Source organism: Callithrix jacchus, chromosome 6 (genome assembly GCF_049354715.1).
Source record: "Callithrix jacchus isolate 240 chromosome 6, calJac240_pri, whole genome shotgun sequence".
NCBI classification, from domain to species: domain Eukaryota; kingdom Metazoa; phylum Chordata; class Mammalia; order Primates; family Cebidae; genus Callithrix; species Callithrix jacchus.
Genome location: NC_133507.1, coordinates 23,799,707 through 23,815,523, shown reverse-complemented (window position 1 = coordinate 23,815,523; position 15,817 = coordinate 23,799,707). Strand labels below are relative to the sequence as shown.

The 15,817-nt window shown below is 47.9% G+C and overlaps 1 protein-coding gene across 5 annotated transcripts in view; it reads left to right on the top strand.

Annotated features, from left to right (window-relative positions):
• The first annotated feature begins 1,212 nt into the window (after positions 1-1,212).
• The window catches only part of ZSCAN2 (zinc finger and SCAN domain containing 2), a 34,006-nt gene continuing 19,401 nt past the window's right edge, over positions 1,213-15,817 (top strand). For 3 of the 5 annotated variants that reach the window (XM_035303921.3, XM_008998468.5, XM_008998470.5), the window contains exons 1-2: positions 1,213-1,343; positions 4,913-5,418. In XM_035303921.3, coding sequence (XP_035159812.1) covers positions 5,013-5,418 — 406 coding nt within the window. In that variant the 5' untranslated portion in view covers positions 1,213-1,343; positions 4,913-5,012. Of the gene's footprint in view, positions 1,344-4,542; positions 4,594-4,912; positions 5,419-15,817 lie in introns of all 5 variants that reach the window. The other 2 variants (XM_078326867.1, XM_008998469.5) reach the window with 2 other exon arrangements.

Here is a 15,817-nt window from a genome sequence, read left to right as displayed (position 1 = left end):
AGGAGGAAGGACCACTTGAGCCCAGGGGTTTGAGGCCAGCGTGGGCAACATTTGGAGACCCTATCTCTATGAAATATAGATCCTGTGTCTCTCTCTCTCTCTCTCTCTCTCTCTCTCTCTCTCTCTCTCTCTCTCTCTCTCTCCTCTCTCTCTCTCTCTCTCTCCTCTCTCTCTCTCTCTCCTCTCTCTCTCTCTCTCTCCTCTCTCTCCTCTCTCTCTCTCTCTCTCTCTCTCTCTGTGTGTGTGTGTATCCTTTTTTCGTTTTTGTTTTTTTTTTTTTTTTTTTTTGAGACAGAGTTTCGCTCTTGTTACCCAGGCTGGAGCGCAATGGTTCGATCTCGGCTCACTGCAACCTCCGCCTCCTAGGTTCAGGCAATTCTCCTGCCTCAGCCTCCTGAGTAGCTGGGATTACAGGCACGCGCCACCATGCCCAGCTAATTTTTTGTATTTTTAGTAGAGACGGGGTTTCACCATGTTGACCAGGATGGCCTCGATCTATTGACCTCGTGAGCCACCGCGCCCGGCTTCTTTTCTTTAATAGAGACGTCTAACAGGTGTGCCAGGGGCTGTATCTCTGCTTAGGGAAGCGACGATGATTGGGCAGGCTCCACCCAGGAGGAGCTGGAAGAATGGCAGTTCCACGGCAGAGGAGGCGGGGCAGGGCGTTCCTCCAAACACAGGAATACCACGTGCGAAAACAAAGGGGTGTGAGAAGGCCGGGTGCAGGTGTACAGCTGCAAATTGGGGGAGAGGCACCAGGCTTGGGCGATGAGGATTTGTTCCTGCATGGATTCCCTTCCTGTCCAGGGTCCGCTCCCGCTGGTCGGGGGTGCCTAACAATATCCTTGCCTCGTGGTTCGCAGCTGAAAAGGAACTTCGAGCCCGTCCATCCAACTTTCACTTTTTATAAACAAATATACAGAGGCCTCAGATAAATGAAACGCTTGTCTCGGGTTACAGCTCTGGCCAATACTGGGGACCTGACGGTTAGTCCGCGGATTTCCCTGCCTCTGGCCCGCGGGCACTGCCAAGCTATCAGCCCCAAACCCTGCTCCGAGGACCACAATCCGGTTTCGTCTACGAGCGGACTACATCTCCCAGAAGGCCTTGGGCCCGACCTCCCGCCCGCTGCCCGGCCGAGTGCCGTCTCCACCAATAGAAACGCAGAATTTCTAAGTTCGTTCTCGGCAGCCAATGTGCGCAGTGGTGGGCGGGCCTCTCCCGTCCATTGTTCTCGGTGCCCCACGGGCTTGAGCCGGGGTGAATCCGGAGGGGCCGGGCCGAGCCTGGGGGCGCTTTTGCACGCGGAGCAGCCGCTAGAGCAGGACTTGGTCTCCCGAGAGGTGAGCCGGAGAGGCAGGCCTGGAGCCTCGCGGACTCCGGGCAATAGCTCGAGGCGAGGGAATAGAGGGCCTGGAGCCAGCTGCCAGCTGCCCTGCTGGGGGAGGGGCGTCGGGGTCGCGCTCAGTGGCCCGGGGGCCCGGGGGCCCGGCAGCCCGGATTCACGTGCGGGCTCCGCTCAGCGAACCGTTCGTTCCTGACGGGTCTCCCTGGCGGAGAGCTCCTTGCATCTCCCACTGGGAAGCACAGGCTTTGGACGGGAAGGGGCATTCGACGACATCCCGCGCAGCCTACGCGTTTTACATATGGGGAAACTGAGGTTCAGAGGGGACGTGTCGTGCCCCAAGACAGATGGCAAATTAGCTGACCCGGCACAGTTTTCCCCGGCTCCGAAGTAGGAAGAGTTCTCTTATACCGTATGCCAGTGTTTCTTCTAGTCATTTGAGAAAATACACGTTGAGAGCTTCGGTTTTCCCACTAGCTTTTGTTTTCTTTTTGTGTATTTTTTGTTTGTTTTGTTTTTAGCTTTTGTCAACTTTTCCCCCGTTTTTATTGAGGGGGATTGTTATCTGAGTCTTTATGATGTAGTAATGATTTTAAATTTTTTTTTTCTTTGTGTAGAGATGGGGTCTCACTCTGTTGCCCAGGCTGGTCACGAACTCCCAGCCTCAAGCCATCTTCCCTCCTCAGCCTCCCAAAGTGCTGGGAGTACAGTTGTGAGCCACAGCGCCTGGCCTAAAAAATAATTTTGTATTGCTTTTATAATATTTATTTTAAGTCGTTTGCAATTCTACTGTTCTCAGTATTTTGTAGCTGCCGCCCTGTTCTTTTTCCCTGTGAGTTAATTTTTATTTTTTGAGACGGAGTTTCGCTCTTGTTGCCCAGGCTGGAGTGCGATGGAGTGACTTCCACTCACCACAACTTCCACCTCCTGGGTTCAAGTGATTCTTCTGCCTCAGCCTCCTGAGTAGCTGGATTATAGGCATGTGCCACCACGCCTGGCTAATTTTGGGTTTTTAGTAAAGACAGGTTTCTCTATGTTGGTCAAGCTGGTCTCGAACTCCCGACCGGAGATGATCCGCCCACCTCATCTCACAAAGTTTTGGGATTACAGGCATGAACCACTGAGCCCAGCGATGAGTTCGTTTTTAAAGGGAATTGGGGACTTACTATGTCTATGGTTTTTCTGCCCTGCTGATTTTGTTTATCCATTATTTTCATGTCAAAAGGATTATTTTAAATCATTAATGATTAATGATCTTTGTGTAGGCCGGGTGTGGTGGCTCAAGCCTGTAATCCCAGCACTTTGGGAGGCCAAGGCAGGTGGATCACGAGGTCAATAGATCGAGGCCATCCTGGTCAACATGGTGAAACCCCGCCTCTACTAAAAATACAAAAAATTAGCTGGGCGTGGTGCTGCACACCTGCAGTCCCAGCTACTCAGGAGGCTGAGGCAGGAGAATTGCCTGAACCCAGGAGGCGGAGGTTGCGGTGAGCCGAGATCGTGCCATTGCACTCCAGCCTGGGTAACAAGAGCGAAACTCCGTCTCCAAAAAAGGAAAAAAAAAAATAATAATCTTTGTATAATTTTTAAAATATTGAAAACATTCAGCATAATGCACAGTTCTTATATTTCATATGTTTGCCCTTGTGCCACCATTGCCAATCAAGATGTTCAAAATTTCCATCATCCCAGAAGGCTCCTTTGAGCCCCTTCCCTGTCATGACCACCCAAAGGTAACCATTATTATAGCGCAGTTTCTTTCTTTGTTTCTTTCTTTTGAGACTTGAGTTTCACTCTGTCGCCCAGGTTGGAGTGCAGTAACACGATCTTGGCTCACTGCAACCTCCATCTCCCAGGTTCAAGCGATTCTCTTACCTCAGCCTCCTGAGTTGCTGGGATTACAGGTGCCCGCCACCATGCCTGGCTAATTTTTGTATTTTTGGTAGAGACGGGGTTTCACCATGTTGGCCAGGCTGGTCTCGAATTCCGGACCTCAAGTGGTCTGCCTGCCCTGGCCTCCCAAAGTGCTGGGATTCCAGCTACCACACCCAGCCTATAGCCCAGTTTCTGATACATGCTACTCTACGGATGTGTCATAGTTTATTAGCCATTCCCCAGCTGCTGGATTTTTTTTTTTTTAATTTTTTTTAAAAGATGGAGTTTCACCATGATGGCCAGATTGGTCTTGAACTCCTGACCTCAGGTGATCCACCCACCTCAGCCTCCCAAAGTACTAGGATTACAGGCTTGAGCCACCACACGCTGCCCCAGCTGCTGGATTTTTAAGGACTCAATTTTTTTGCATTAGAGATAATGTTTTTGTTTTTTAATGGTTTTGTGTCCTTGCAAATAAATTTCTTTTTGCAAAGATGTTTATTAAGATAAATTACTGAGGGGCTGAGGCTGGATTGGAGAGTATGGGCATGCTTTAAACTTCATGCTTAAAGTACGGTAATAATGCTATTGAGATACTGCCTTTCTTCCAATGAAGCTCAAAGGGCTTTGACCTCTGATCCATTGCCAGTCCCTAAGATGCCCCTGTAACAACAGAAACTTGAGTGTTATTATCTGTATTCATTAGGTGGTTGCCGAGATTGAGTGACTTAGTTGTTTGTTAGGTCTCGGTCACACAGTGCAAGTCGGGACTGACTTACGAGAGTCCTCAGCATTGCAGTCAGGGGTTTTTCCAGGAACTTTGCATTTCTGATACTCATTCTTTGGTGTTTTGGAAAGAAGAACGCTGTGTTTTATTGTGCTTGGGATAATTTTTTTTTTTTTCTGAGACAGAGTCTTGCTCTGTCGCCCATGTCACTCAGGCTGGCGTGCAGTGGCGCAATCTCGGCTCACTGCAACCACCACCTCCTGGGTTCAAAAGTTTCTCTTGCCTCAGTCTCCCAAGTAGCTGAGACTATAGGCACCCACCATCATGCCCGGTCAATTTTTTTTTTTTTTTTTTTTTTGTATTTTTTAGTAAAGACAGGGTTTCACCATACCTCAGGTGATCTGCCCAACTCGGCCTCCGAAAGTGCTGGGAATTACAGGTGTGAGACACCACAATCAGCCTTCTTAACTTCTCTTACCACAGAGAGATGTTTCCAGGAATAAGCCATTTTCCCTTTAAGAGGAACAGGAAACATCTGTTGATTATGTAAGGACCACTTGGTGGTCTGACCTGTGCTTTTTTTTTTTTTTTTTAGAGACGGGGTCTCACTTTGTTGCCCAGGCTGGAGTGCAGTGGCTATTCACAGGTGCGATCCCACTACTGATCAGCATGGGAGTTTTGACCTGCTCCATTACGACCTGGGCCGGTTCACCCCTCCTTAGGCAACCTGGTGGTCCCCCTCTCCCGGGAGGTTACCATATTGTTGCCAAACTTAGTGCGGTCACCCTATCCGCATAGCACACTACAGCCCAGAACTCCTGGACTTAAGAGATCCTCCAGCCTCAGCCTCCCAAGTAGCTGGGACTTACAGGCACGTGCCACCGCGACCAGCTGACCTGGGCACTTGTGAGTTAGATTGCTTTAGGACAGTCTACTATTGATAATGGTTCTTTTTTGTTTCTCAGCAGGACTACTTGTTGAGATTTGAGGAGGGAAGTGTCTTACCTGGCTGGAGAAGACTGAGGGTCGAGGCTTAAAGCCTAAGTGATTGCCCCAGGACTGCGGATGATGGCTGCAGAGATCCCCAGAGTGACCACTCCACTGAGCCCCGTGGTCCTGGTGCCTCAAGAGGAAGATAGACAGGAGGAAGAGGTCACCACCATGATCCTGGAGGATGACTCCTGGGTGCAGGAAGCTGTACTGCAGGAGGATGGCCCTGAGTCTGAGCCCTTTCCCCAGAGTGCCAGCAAGGGCAGCCCCCAGGAGGAGGCAACTGGGGGACCACAGGGTGCGCTCGGCCGCCTCCGAGAGCTCTGTCGGCGCTGGCTGAGGCCAGAGGTACACACGAAGGAGCAGATGTTGACCATGCTGCCAAAGGAAATTCAGGCTTGGCTGCAAGAGCATCGGCCTGAAAGCAGTGAGGAGGCGGTGGCCCTGGTGGAAGACTTGACCCAGACCCTTCGGGACAGTGGTGAGACACAGAACCTCATAGGGAGAGGGCAGGAGGTGGAGGAGTGTGGTGTTTCAGAGGAGGATACAGTGGTGTTCAAGACAGAGTGGGGGCCAGCGCCATCCCTCTGCTCTGTCTGCAGGTAGTCGGCGTGTCTTTTAGTGTCCTCACTGTGTGCAGTGTCAGCTCCTGAACTGCAGTAGGGGAGGGGGCTGAGAGCTACATTTGCATAGTAAGCACAGTTTTTACTTCTGTGTTTATTTGGAGTGGTTGGGAAGCTGATGGAAGTTATCATGGGGAGGAGCTGGAGACCCATACAAACCACCCCCTGGCACCTTCACTAGGTCATGCAAGAAACATCCAAATAGTTCCGGCAATTAGAGAAAACAATCTGATGTTTTCACCATGATTTTTTTTTTGAGACTCCATGTCACTCTGTTGCCCAGGCTGGGGTGCAGTGGCACTATCTTGGCTCACTGCAACCTCCACCTCCTGGGTTCCAGCAGTTCTCCTGCCTCAGCCTCCTAAGTAGCTGGGATTACAGGCACGTGCCACCATGCTTGGCTAATTTTTGTATTTTTAGTAGTGAAATTGTATTTTAGTTTCACCATGTAAGCCAGGCTGGTCTCGAACTCCTGACTTTGTGATCTGCTCACTTTGGCCTCCCAAAGTGTTGGGATTACAGGTGTTAGCCACCGTACCCGGCCTCAATGTGATTATTTTTATGAAACCAAGAGAAATGACAAACCAGCTAATAACTAGGGACTTTCTGTGGTATAAAGTCATCCTGGGCTCTTAAAATAGTCGTTTCAAACCTGAGCTCTTTGCAGTTGTTGCTCTATTTGTCTCCTGTGTTACTCAAAAGCGTTGGGATCCTAGCATGCCATTTAACCACTCTGTCTCCCGCCTGGTTTTCCGTTGTAAGCTGGACTCACTTGATTACCAGATATTTGCTTCAGATGTGCCTGTGCCTTAAAGGCTGCCTCAGGATTCATAGGATATAGTTGAGTCCTTTGTGCTGACGAGAACTACAGAAATTTAGAGAATGGAATGTGGAGAGGAGAGGTCAGGTCAGAGAAGGCTTCCTGGAGGAGGTGACACCTAAGCAGGAGGTTACAGAAGGGAGTAGGGTGGGGCAGGTGAGAGGAGCTGTGCTGAGCAGAGGCTCGGAAGGGCAGAGCCAAGGTAGTTTATACCTCTCGGTGACAGGAGGGCTGGCTGATTGGAGTGGCAAGTGTGTTTTTAGGAAGTGATAGGAAGTAGTTTGGGGGAAGGGTGGGTGAGGCCGTGGACTGAATGTCATTGGCCTCAGCTGGTTCTTGACCTAGTGCCCAAGGGGCATGGGAGGAAGCAGAGTTTGGCAACAGGATGTAGGTTTGATTAGGGTAAGGAGAGGCTGGGGCAGGAGAGCAGCCAGGAAGCTGCCTTGTCATTGGGTGTGCAGCGATGGGGGTCAGCCCCAGATGGGACATGTGAGAAAGAACTGATAGTCACAATGGCTAGCATTCCCCAAGCTAGCTCTGCAAGCCAGGAAATATGTTTAGCATCTAATATGGAAAACTCACGTAATCGTCACCACCCTGGAAGATGAGCAGGATTATGATCCCCAGAGATCCCTTAAAATCATGTGCCTTTGTACCAGGCAGAAGCAAGATTTATGATTCTAAGTGACAGTTCTTAGTGGATGTTGAAAGGAGGGGATGCAGGTGGAATTAAAACAGTGTCCAGAGCGTCTGGCCTGGAGGATTCAGAAGACTGGGAAGAGAAGAGAAAGAAACTAAAGGGGGTTTGGGGCGGAGACTTGTGACAACCGCCAGGGACTGGGAGAACGAGGAAAGCTGCCCTCTGGAGAAAGGGATTGACAGCGAAGGTCTGCAGTGACCCAACCGTGCTCTGGGCATGCTCATAACTGTCCATCTCATTAAGAATCATGTAAGTGGGTGGCATTGTCATTTCACAGGAAATGCAAGTCCAGGAAGTTCACACAGCTGAAGCGGTGGAGCCAGGATTCAAACTCAGATCTTTTTTTTTTTTTTTGAGATGGAGTCTTGCTCTGTCACCCAGGCTAGAGTGCAGTGGGGCGATCTCAGCTCACTGCAACCTCCGCCTCTTGGGTTCAAGCAGTTCTCTGCCCCAGCCTCCCAAGTAGCTGGGAGTACAGGCGCCCGCCACCACACCCGGCTAATTTTTGTATTTTTAGTAGAGATGGGGTTTCACCATGTTTGGCCAGTCTGGTCTTGAACTCCTAACCTTCTGATCTGCCCTCCTCAGCCTCCCAAAGTTCTGAGATTACAGGAGTGAGCCACCATTCCCAGCCCAGAACTGTCTCTTTCTGCATAGAGATCTCAGTTTTGCTTGAAGCAAAGTACTTGATTTTCTTTGGCCCTGAAAAATAACTGAATTTTATTTCTCCTATTAGAATAAGCAAACCAGTCCTCCTATTTTACAGCTGTCTGCGTGCCTCTGGGTGGAGGTGACCAGTTTGTAATGAACTTGCAGATCTGCAGTCAGATGCTAAGGAGGAGAGAGTGGAAGAGGGTGGAGGAGAAGCCTCAGGCTGTGTGTTACTTGGCTAGGGAGGCACAGAGCAGAGGTTCGGTTCTCAGCAGGTGTCAGAGGTGACTACAGCTCTTCTCATCTGGTTTGCAGCAGGGGCTTTGTACCTTTCATCTTTTTCTTTTTCTTTTTGAGACGGTGTCTTGCTCTGTCACCCAGGCTGGAGTGCAGCAGCATGATTTTGGCTCACTGCAACCTCCACCTCCCAGGTTCAAGTGATTCTCCTGCCTCAGTCTCCTGAGTAGCTGGTACTACAGGCGCTCACCACCAAGCCTGGCTAATTTTTTGTGTTTTTAGTAGAGTTGGGGGTTCACTGTGTTAGCCAGGATGGTCTTGATTTCCTGACCTTGTGATCTGCCCGCCTCTGCCTCCCAAAGTGCTGGGATTACAGGTGTGAGCCACAGCACCCAGCCTTGTGCCTTTCATCTTTAACTGGGCACCTGAGATGGGGACCATCTGAGACGTGTGGGTTTGTCTGTCCCCTGACTTCTGCCTCTGAGATTGTCTTTGTTTAACAAACACCCCTGACCTTCCTCATGATTGTCACAGGAGTCCCTGCATTGTCTTCATCCCTTCTCAAACATTTATTCAACATAAGGCTGTTTAACCTCTTCTGTATGTCCAGCTTGGGACCTTTGGACACATTCGTTCAGCACAGGACGTTTCCAGGCCTGGTTAGTCATTGGTTGTTTAATGTGTTTCTAACAGGAACCTCTAGGCACTCATGATTCAAATATCTTCTGATTCTAATGAAGATCAGACCTATGTTAATAGTTTAAGTGGCAGAGCTTCTCTCTTTGTGTGACTGTTTCCTGAGGACGTTTTACTCCCCATGCCCAGCCCTAATCCAGCTGCCTGGAGTTTCTCACCCGAATTCTTGGAGCAGCTGCCAAACTGAACCTGTCTTCAGCCTCTGCCCCTTCATCGCAGTTCTTCCACTCGTACCAGAGTGATAGGGTGCTCCTGCTTAAAAACCTTCATGAGCGTCCGGGCGAGGTGGCTCACTCATGTAATCCCAGCACTTTGGGAGGCCAAGGCGGGCAGATCACGAGGTCAAGAGATTGAGACCATCCTGGCCAACATGGTGAAACTCCGTCTCTACTAAAATACAAAAATTAGCTGGGTGTGGTGGCATATGCCTGTAGTCCCAGCTACTGGGGAGGCTGAGGCAGGAGAATTGCTTGAACCCTGGAGGCGAAGGTTACAGTGAGCGAGACTGTGCCATTGCACTCCAGCCTGGTGCCTGGCGACAGAGCGAGACTCTGTCTCAAAAAAAAAAACTTCATGAGTTTCCCAGTATCTACCCAATCAAACATGACCTCTGTGTTCTGCTTGGAATCTGGGGCCCTGTGGGACCTGGCCCAGCCTTCCCCTGCAGCCTGCTTCCACCCTGACCCACTACCCTGACCATGCTCTACCCCCACTCCATTCAGACCCAGTCTTGCTGTTTCTTAAACACAGCCAGTGCTTTTTTTTGAGACAGGGTCTTTTTCCATCCTCCAGGCTGGAGTGGAACAGTGGCACGATCTGGGCTCACCACAACCTCCGCCTCCTGGGTTCAGTGATTCTCCTGCTTCAGCCTCCCAAGTAGCTGGGATTACAGGCATGTGCTACTACACTCGGCTAATTTTTGTCTTTTTAGTAGACAGGGTTTCATCATGTTGGCCAGACTGGTCTCGAACTCCTGACCTCAGATGATTTGCCCATCTCAGCTTCGCAGAGTGCTGGGATTACAGGCATGAGCCACTGCACCTGGCCCTTGCTCCTGGATTTGTGGCCTAGAATAGCCTTGTCCCATATCTATGTGATAAAATCCCAGTTTTTCTTTGAGTGCACACCCTTGGAGATCGTCTTTATAAAAGTTGTCCTTAAACTCTGTCCCTTCCCCCCACCAAGCCCTCCCCAGTTCTACCTACCTGGAACCACCTCTAATCACCTCTGCTAGAAGTCATCTCCCCCAGAACATTTGGATTCTCTCTCTTGGCTTTATATCATAGTTCATTTTGTTTTCCGTTTATATGAATGCTTGTCTTATTTCTTCTAGGAATGTGTAAAATCCCAGAAGACAAGGAACCTGTCTTTTTTCTTTCCTCTTTCATTCCCCCTCCTCCTTCCCTCCCACCCTACTCCCTCTCCTTCTCTCTTCAATATCATGAACCTCTGGGTCCCACCCTGGAACTCCTGAATCAGAAACTTTGAGGGTGGCTGGGTATGGTGGCTCATGCCTGTAATCCCAGTGCTTTGGGAGGCTGAGGCAGTTAGATCACTTGAGGCCAGGAGTTCGAGAGCAGCCTGGCTAACATAGTGAAACCCTGTCTCTACTAAAAATACAAAAAAAATAGCCAGGCATGGTGGTGTGCACCTATAATTCCAAGTACTTGGGAGGCTGAGGCAAGAGAATTGCTTCAACCTGGGAGGTGGAGGTTGCAGTGAGCCGGGATTGCGCCACTGCACTGCAGCCTGGGCAACAGACCTCTGTCTCAAAACAAAGAAAAAAAAAGAAACTTTGAGGGTGATGCCCAGCATTCCTCTAAGTGATCCTGATTCAAACTCCAGCATGACAACATCTGCATGAGACCTCTGGTTCTCAAACTCAGCCACACATTAAAATTACCTGGGGGCCTGGAGCCTACTCCCAGGGATTCTGATTTTCTGATTTAATTGGTATGGGTATGGCCTGGGCAAGGGATTTTTGAAAGCACCCCAAGTGGTTCTGTTATGCAGCAAAGTGTGAAGACCTTTGTTCCTCAGGGTATGGTCAGTGGGCCAGCAGCGGCCCAGGGCTCACCTGGGCGTTTGTTAGATAGACTGTCAATCTCACCCAGCCCTGCTGAAGCAAATTTGCATTTGACAAGACCTCCAGGTGATTCCTGTGCTCTGAGGTTTGAGAAGCACTACCCAGGAGAGGAATAGAGGTTAGGAACTTCAAGCCTACTCTTGTCCAACAGTTGAGTGAGTCATAGCTGACGTCTCCAGCCATCCTCAGCATCATCTGGCCATAGAAGCAACAGGTGATTTGTTTTGAGCTTGCTGCCCCAGCAAAATGCTCCCTTAATGACCACAAGTGAACACATACATTAATTTGTCTCAGCTAGCAAGGGAATAGAAAGTGTTAGAGGGTTGCAAAAGTATATAAGCTACAATTCTTAGCTGCAAAACAAAATTACATATATACGTGTGTGTGTGTGTGTGTGTGTGTGTGTGTGTGTGTGTATGTATGAGAGAGAGAGAGAGAGAGAGAGAGACAAAGTCTCACTCTGTCACCCAGGCTGAAGTACACTGGTGTGATCATAGCTCATTATAACCTCTAACTCTTGGCCTCAAGGATCTTTCTGCTTCAGCCACCCAAAGCACTGGGATTACAGGATTGAGCCACTGTGCTCAGCCAGTCCCCCCCCCCTTTTTTTTTTTTTTTTTGAGATGGAGTCTCGCTTAGTTGCCCAGGCTGGAGTACAGTGGCGCGATCTCGGCTCACCGCAGCTTCCATGTCCCAGGATTCTCCTGCCTCAGCTTCCCGAGTAGCTGGGATTACAGGCGCCTGCCACCATGCCTGGCTAATTTTTGTATTTTTTTAAGTAGAGACGGGGTTTCACCATGCTGGCCAGGCTGGTCTTGAACTCACAACCTTATCTGCCCGCCTCGGCATCCCAAAGTGCTGGGATTACAGGCCCCCCAAAATTACTTTTAATTTACTCAAATATTTGAAAAGTATACCAGACAGAACTCTTAGGGAAAGATAATGTTATAACTGTGAAATGTTTGGCAGTCATTCATTTCACCTGTTAACAGTCCATTGGTGTTTTTATCAGCTGTTAGTCTTTCAGGCAGCCAGAGTTCAGGGGGAATGATGCTCCCAGTCTCTCAGGGATGTTCAGGTTTCCACTGGGCTTGCCAGGGCAGCACTCTAATGCGGAGAGCCCCAGTGAGAATGGAACTGGGCATAACCCGTATCCGAATCACTTATTTTAGACCAGGGGCTCTGAGCATAGTGCTGAGACACAGGGCTAGGTCACAGTGAGGCAGGAAGGGGCTGGAGAAGAATTTTGAGCTAAACACATCAGAGCACCAAAGATTGTAAACAGTTTATTTAATTGTTACAAATAAGTTACAGCAAATTCAGATCTATCCTCCTATTGACGTGAGTCTTCCCCATGTTCATTCTGGTATGCTCTCTGGTACGGGAGAGAAAGAGCAGGTCTGTGGCCGGGTCAGAACACACAGGGCCCTGTGAATGGCCATGGGAATGTGTGCTATGCACGTGAGGCCAGAGTGCGAGAAATACAAGGCCCATTGGCTTAGATCGAGCTACGGTGGCAGCTTTTGTCCACTGACAGATAAGGGGAGAGGTCCTGTGGCCCTTCAGGAACTGTTCCACTGAATGATTTTTGGAAGTAGTCAAATCATTTTGAAAAAACTAAAATTGGATACCTACTCTGCAGCTTACAAAGAAATAGATCCCTGCTTTACAAGTTCCACAGAAATAGATCCCAGACAGATTATAGATCTGTGCCAGACAGGATCTGAAATGATAATGTGAGAGAATATTTTTATAACATTAGCATTCGGGAAGGACTTCCATGCTTGTCTGACAGGAACCCCTAGGCACTCACAATTCAAGTACGAATTGTGAATAAGCAGTACAGAAATCATCAAAGCTAGCTTGGACTCCTTAAAACAGAAGTCTTTCATACAAAAAATGATGCTGTGAATCACGTTAAAAGGTAACATACTAGGCCAGGCGCAGTGGCTCACGCCTGTAATCCCAACACTTTGGGAGGCTGAGGTGGGTGGATCACAAGGGCCAAGACCAGTCTGGCCAAGATGGTGAAACCTTGTCTCTACTAAAAATACAAAAATTAGCCAGGTGTGGTGGCAGGCATCTGTAATCCCAGCTACTCGGGAGGATGAGCCAGAGAATTGCTTGAACCTGGGAGGCGGAGGTTGCAGTGAGCCAAGATCATGCCATTACACTCCAGCCTGGCTACAGGGCAAGACTCTGTCTCAAAAAAAAAAAAAAAAAAAACAGCATACACAGTAGGAGGAAATATTTGCATCCAAGTCTGTAATGTAGCAGATTACGAGTTAAAATCCTTGGTCTACAGTCGCCTCTGCAAATTCATAAGAAAAGTCAACTGAGTAGAATAAAAGGTAGAAGATATGAACAAGCAATTTAGAAATGAAGAATTTAAAATTATGAAAAATATTCTACCTCAGGAATTATCAGGGAAATACCAATTAAGGCAAGATACTATCATTGTGCCTAGGAGACATAAGATTTAAGAGTGTTTCTAGACCAGGCATGGTGGCTCACACCTGTAATCCTAGCACTTTGGGAGGCCAAGGCGGATGGATCACCCTGAGGTCAGGAGTTCAAAACCAGCCAGGCCAACATAGTAAAATCCCATCTCTACTAAAAATACAAAAATTAGCTGGGCATGGTGGCATGTGCCTGTAGTCCCAGCTACTAAGGAGGCTGAGGCAGAGAATCTCTTGACCTGGGAGGCAGAGGCATGAGCAGAGATCATGCCACTGCACTCCAGCCTGGGCAACAGAGTGAGACTGTGTCTCAAAAAAAAGAAAAAAAGAGAAAGAGATGGGGTCTCACTATGGTGCTTAAGCTCATCTTGAATTCCTGGCCTCTGCCTCAGCCTCCCAAAGTGCTGGGATTACAGGCATGAGCCAACATGCCCAGCCCATATATTATTTTTTATTATGGCAAAATATAAGATAAAACTTACTATTTCAACCATTTTTAGACTACAGGTCAGTAGCGTTAAGTACATTCACATTGTCGTGCAATCATCGCTGGTGTCCATCTACAGAACTTTTTCCTCTCAAGCAGAAACTCCGTGTCCATTAAACAAGAACTCTCTATTCCCTTCTCCCCCAACCCCTGGCAAGGACCATTTCACCTTTTCTGATTTTGAAGACTCTACATACCTTGTATAAGAGGAGTCATAATGTATTGTCTTTTTGTGTCTGGCTTTTTTCACCTAGTTTAATATCCTCAAGGTTGAGGTCAACCCATGTTGAAGCATGGGTCAGAATTTAATTCCTTTGAAAGCTGAATTATATTTTACTGTATGTATATACCATAATTACTTTATTCATCTGTTGATGGATAGTTGGGTTGTTTGTACCTTTGGCTGTTGTGAATAATTCATGAGCATGATACACAAATATCTGTTCTAGTCTGGGCTTTGAATTTTGGGGGGTTATATACCTAGAATTAAAATTACTGTATCAGGACAGGTGTGGTAGCTCACACCTGTAATTCCAGCACTTTGGGAGGCCTTGGTGCACAGATCACCTGAGGTCAGGAGTTCAAGACCAGCCTGACCAATATGATGAAACCCCATTGCTACTAAAAATACAAAAGTTAGCTGGGTGTGGTGGTATACGCCTGTAGTCCCAGCTACTCGGAGGCTGAGGCAGAAGAATCGCTTGAACCTGGGAGGTGGAGGTTGCAGTGAGCTGAGATCGTGCCACTGCACTCCAGCCTGGGCAACAGAGTGAGACTTATAAAAGCAAAACAAAACAAAACAGAAAACAACAGCAACAAAAAAGTGGGTGTCTGGGCCATCCAGCTTCTTGCTCACAAGCCTGCTTCCCCAGAAGCCACCTGCCTGCATCCAGTCATATCCACAGAGTATGCTCCTCTGGGCATCCTGGAGTAGCCAGTGCCATTTCTACCAGTAAAATTCCTTTAAAAAAAATTCTAGCTGCCACCATCTCATCTCCATTCACAACATGGTGAGAATATTATTTTTGTATCTGTCCAAAACTAGTTTCAGAGTTTTCATTTTCTCAATTGGCCACAGTAAATAAAGGAGGGACTCGTCTGCCATTGAACGTTCTGTGCTCTGTGCTCTGGATCTCATGGGGGCCGGCCTTGCTCAGGGAGCAGTCCCCTCCAGGGGGCCAGGGATTCCTCATTCTTCCCAGCTCAGTGATGTTTTCCCATTTGGAGATCCTTCTCGGGCAGATCACCTGAAGGGGGCCACTCTTTTCTGGCCAGTAGAATGGCTCCTGTGTCTCTTTGTTCTCAGAGGGCAACTTATGAAGAACTCCCAACCCTCCTTTGGTCTTCGCTGGATTACAGCGGTCTTCATAAGAACAGGATTGGTCTTTGGGCAGTATAGTGAGGGGGTTATTTGGCCTCAGTTCTACTTTAGGGACCTCTGTAGTGAGGTTTATGATATTTCTACAGCAGTGTAGAAATGATATTCTAACTAAAATTGGGGTTGGGAGGAATAAGGTGATTTATAGGAAACGTTCATTAATTGTCTCATCTATAATACCTGGGAGTTCAAAAGACTTAACATTTAAAAAAAGATAGCCCTACAGATTAAGTATCACACTGAAAGGCTCCCGATTTTAAAGAAATTCTTTCATATTTCTGTATAATAGTCTGATGCTGCTATTTGGGTTTCCTTTGTTTTGTTTTTCATTTAAATCTTAGATCCTTTTGGGATTTGTCCTTTTCTGAGTCCAGCTTGAATTTTTCCAATTTTTCCTAACTAGTTCTTCCAGCATAATTTATTGTATGTTGTGTCTTTTCTCCATGGATTTAAGAGACCAACCGTATTGTATGCTAGATTTTCATTCTTATTATACAGATTCTCTTTTCTGTTCTCCTGGCCTGTCTATCCATGTGCCACTTGTATTCTGAATTCACATGTCTATTGAATCTATTTCTGGAGTTTTTATTTTGTTTCTTTGGTCTGATTGCCTATTAATGTTTTAATTATTAAGATTCCACAATGGTTTTATTTTTGTTTTTGAGACAGAGTCTTGCTCTGTTGCCCAGGCTGGAGTGCAGTGGCACGATTTTGGCCTACTGCATCCTCTTGTCTCCCAGGTT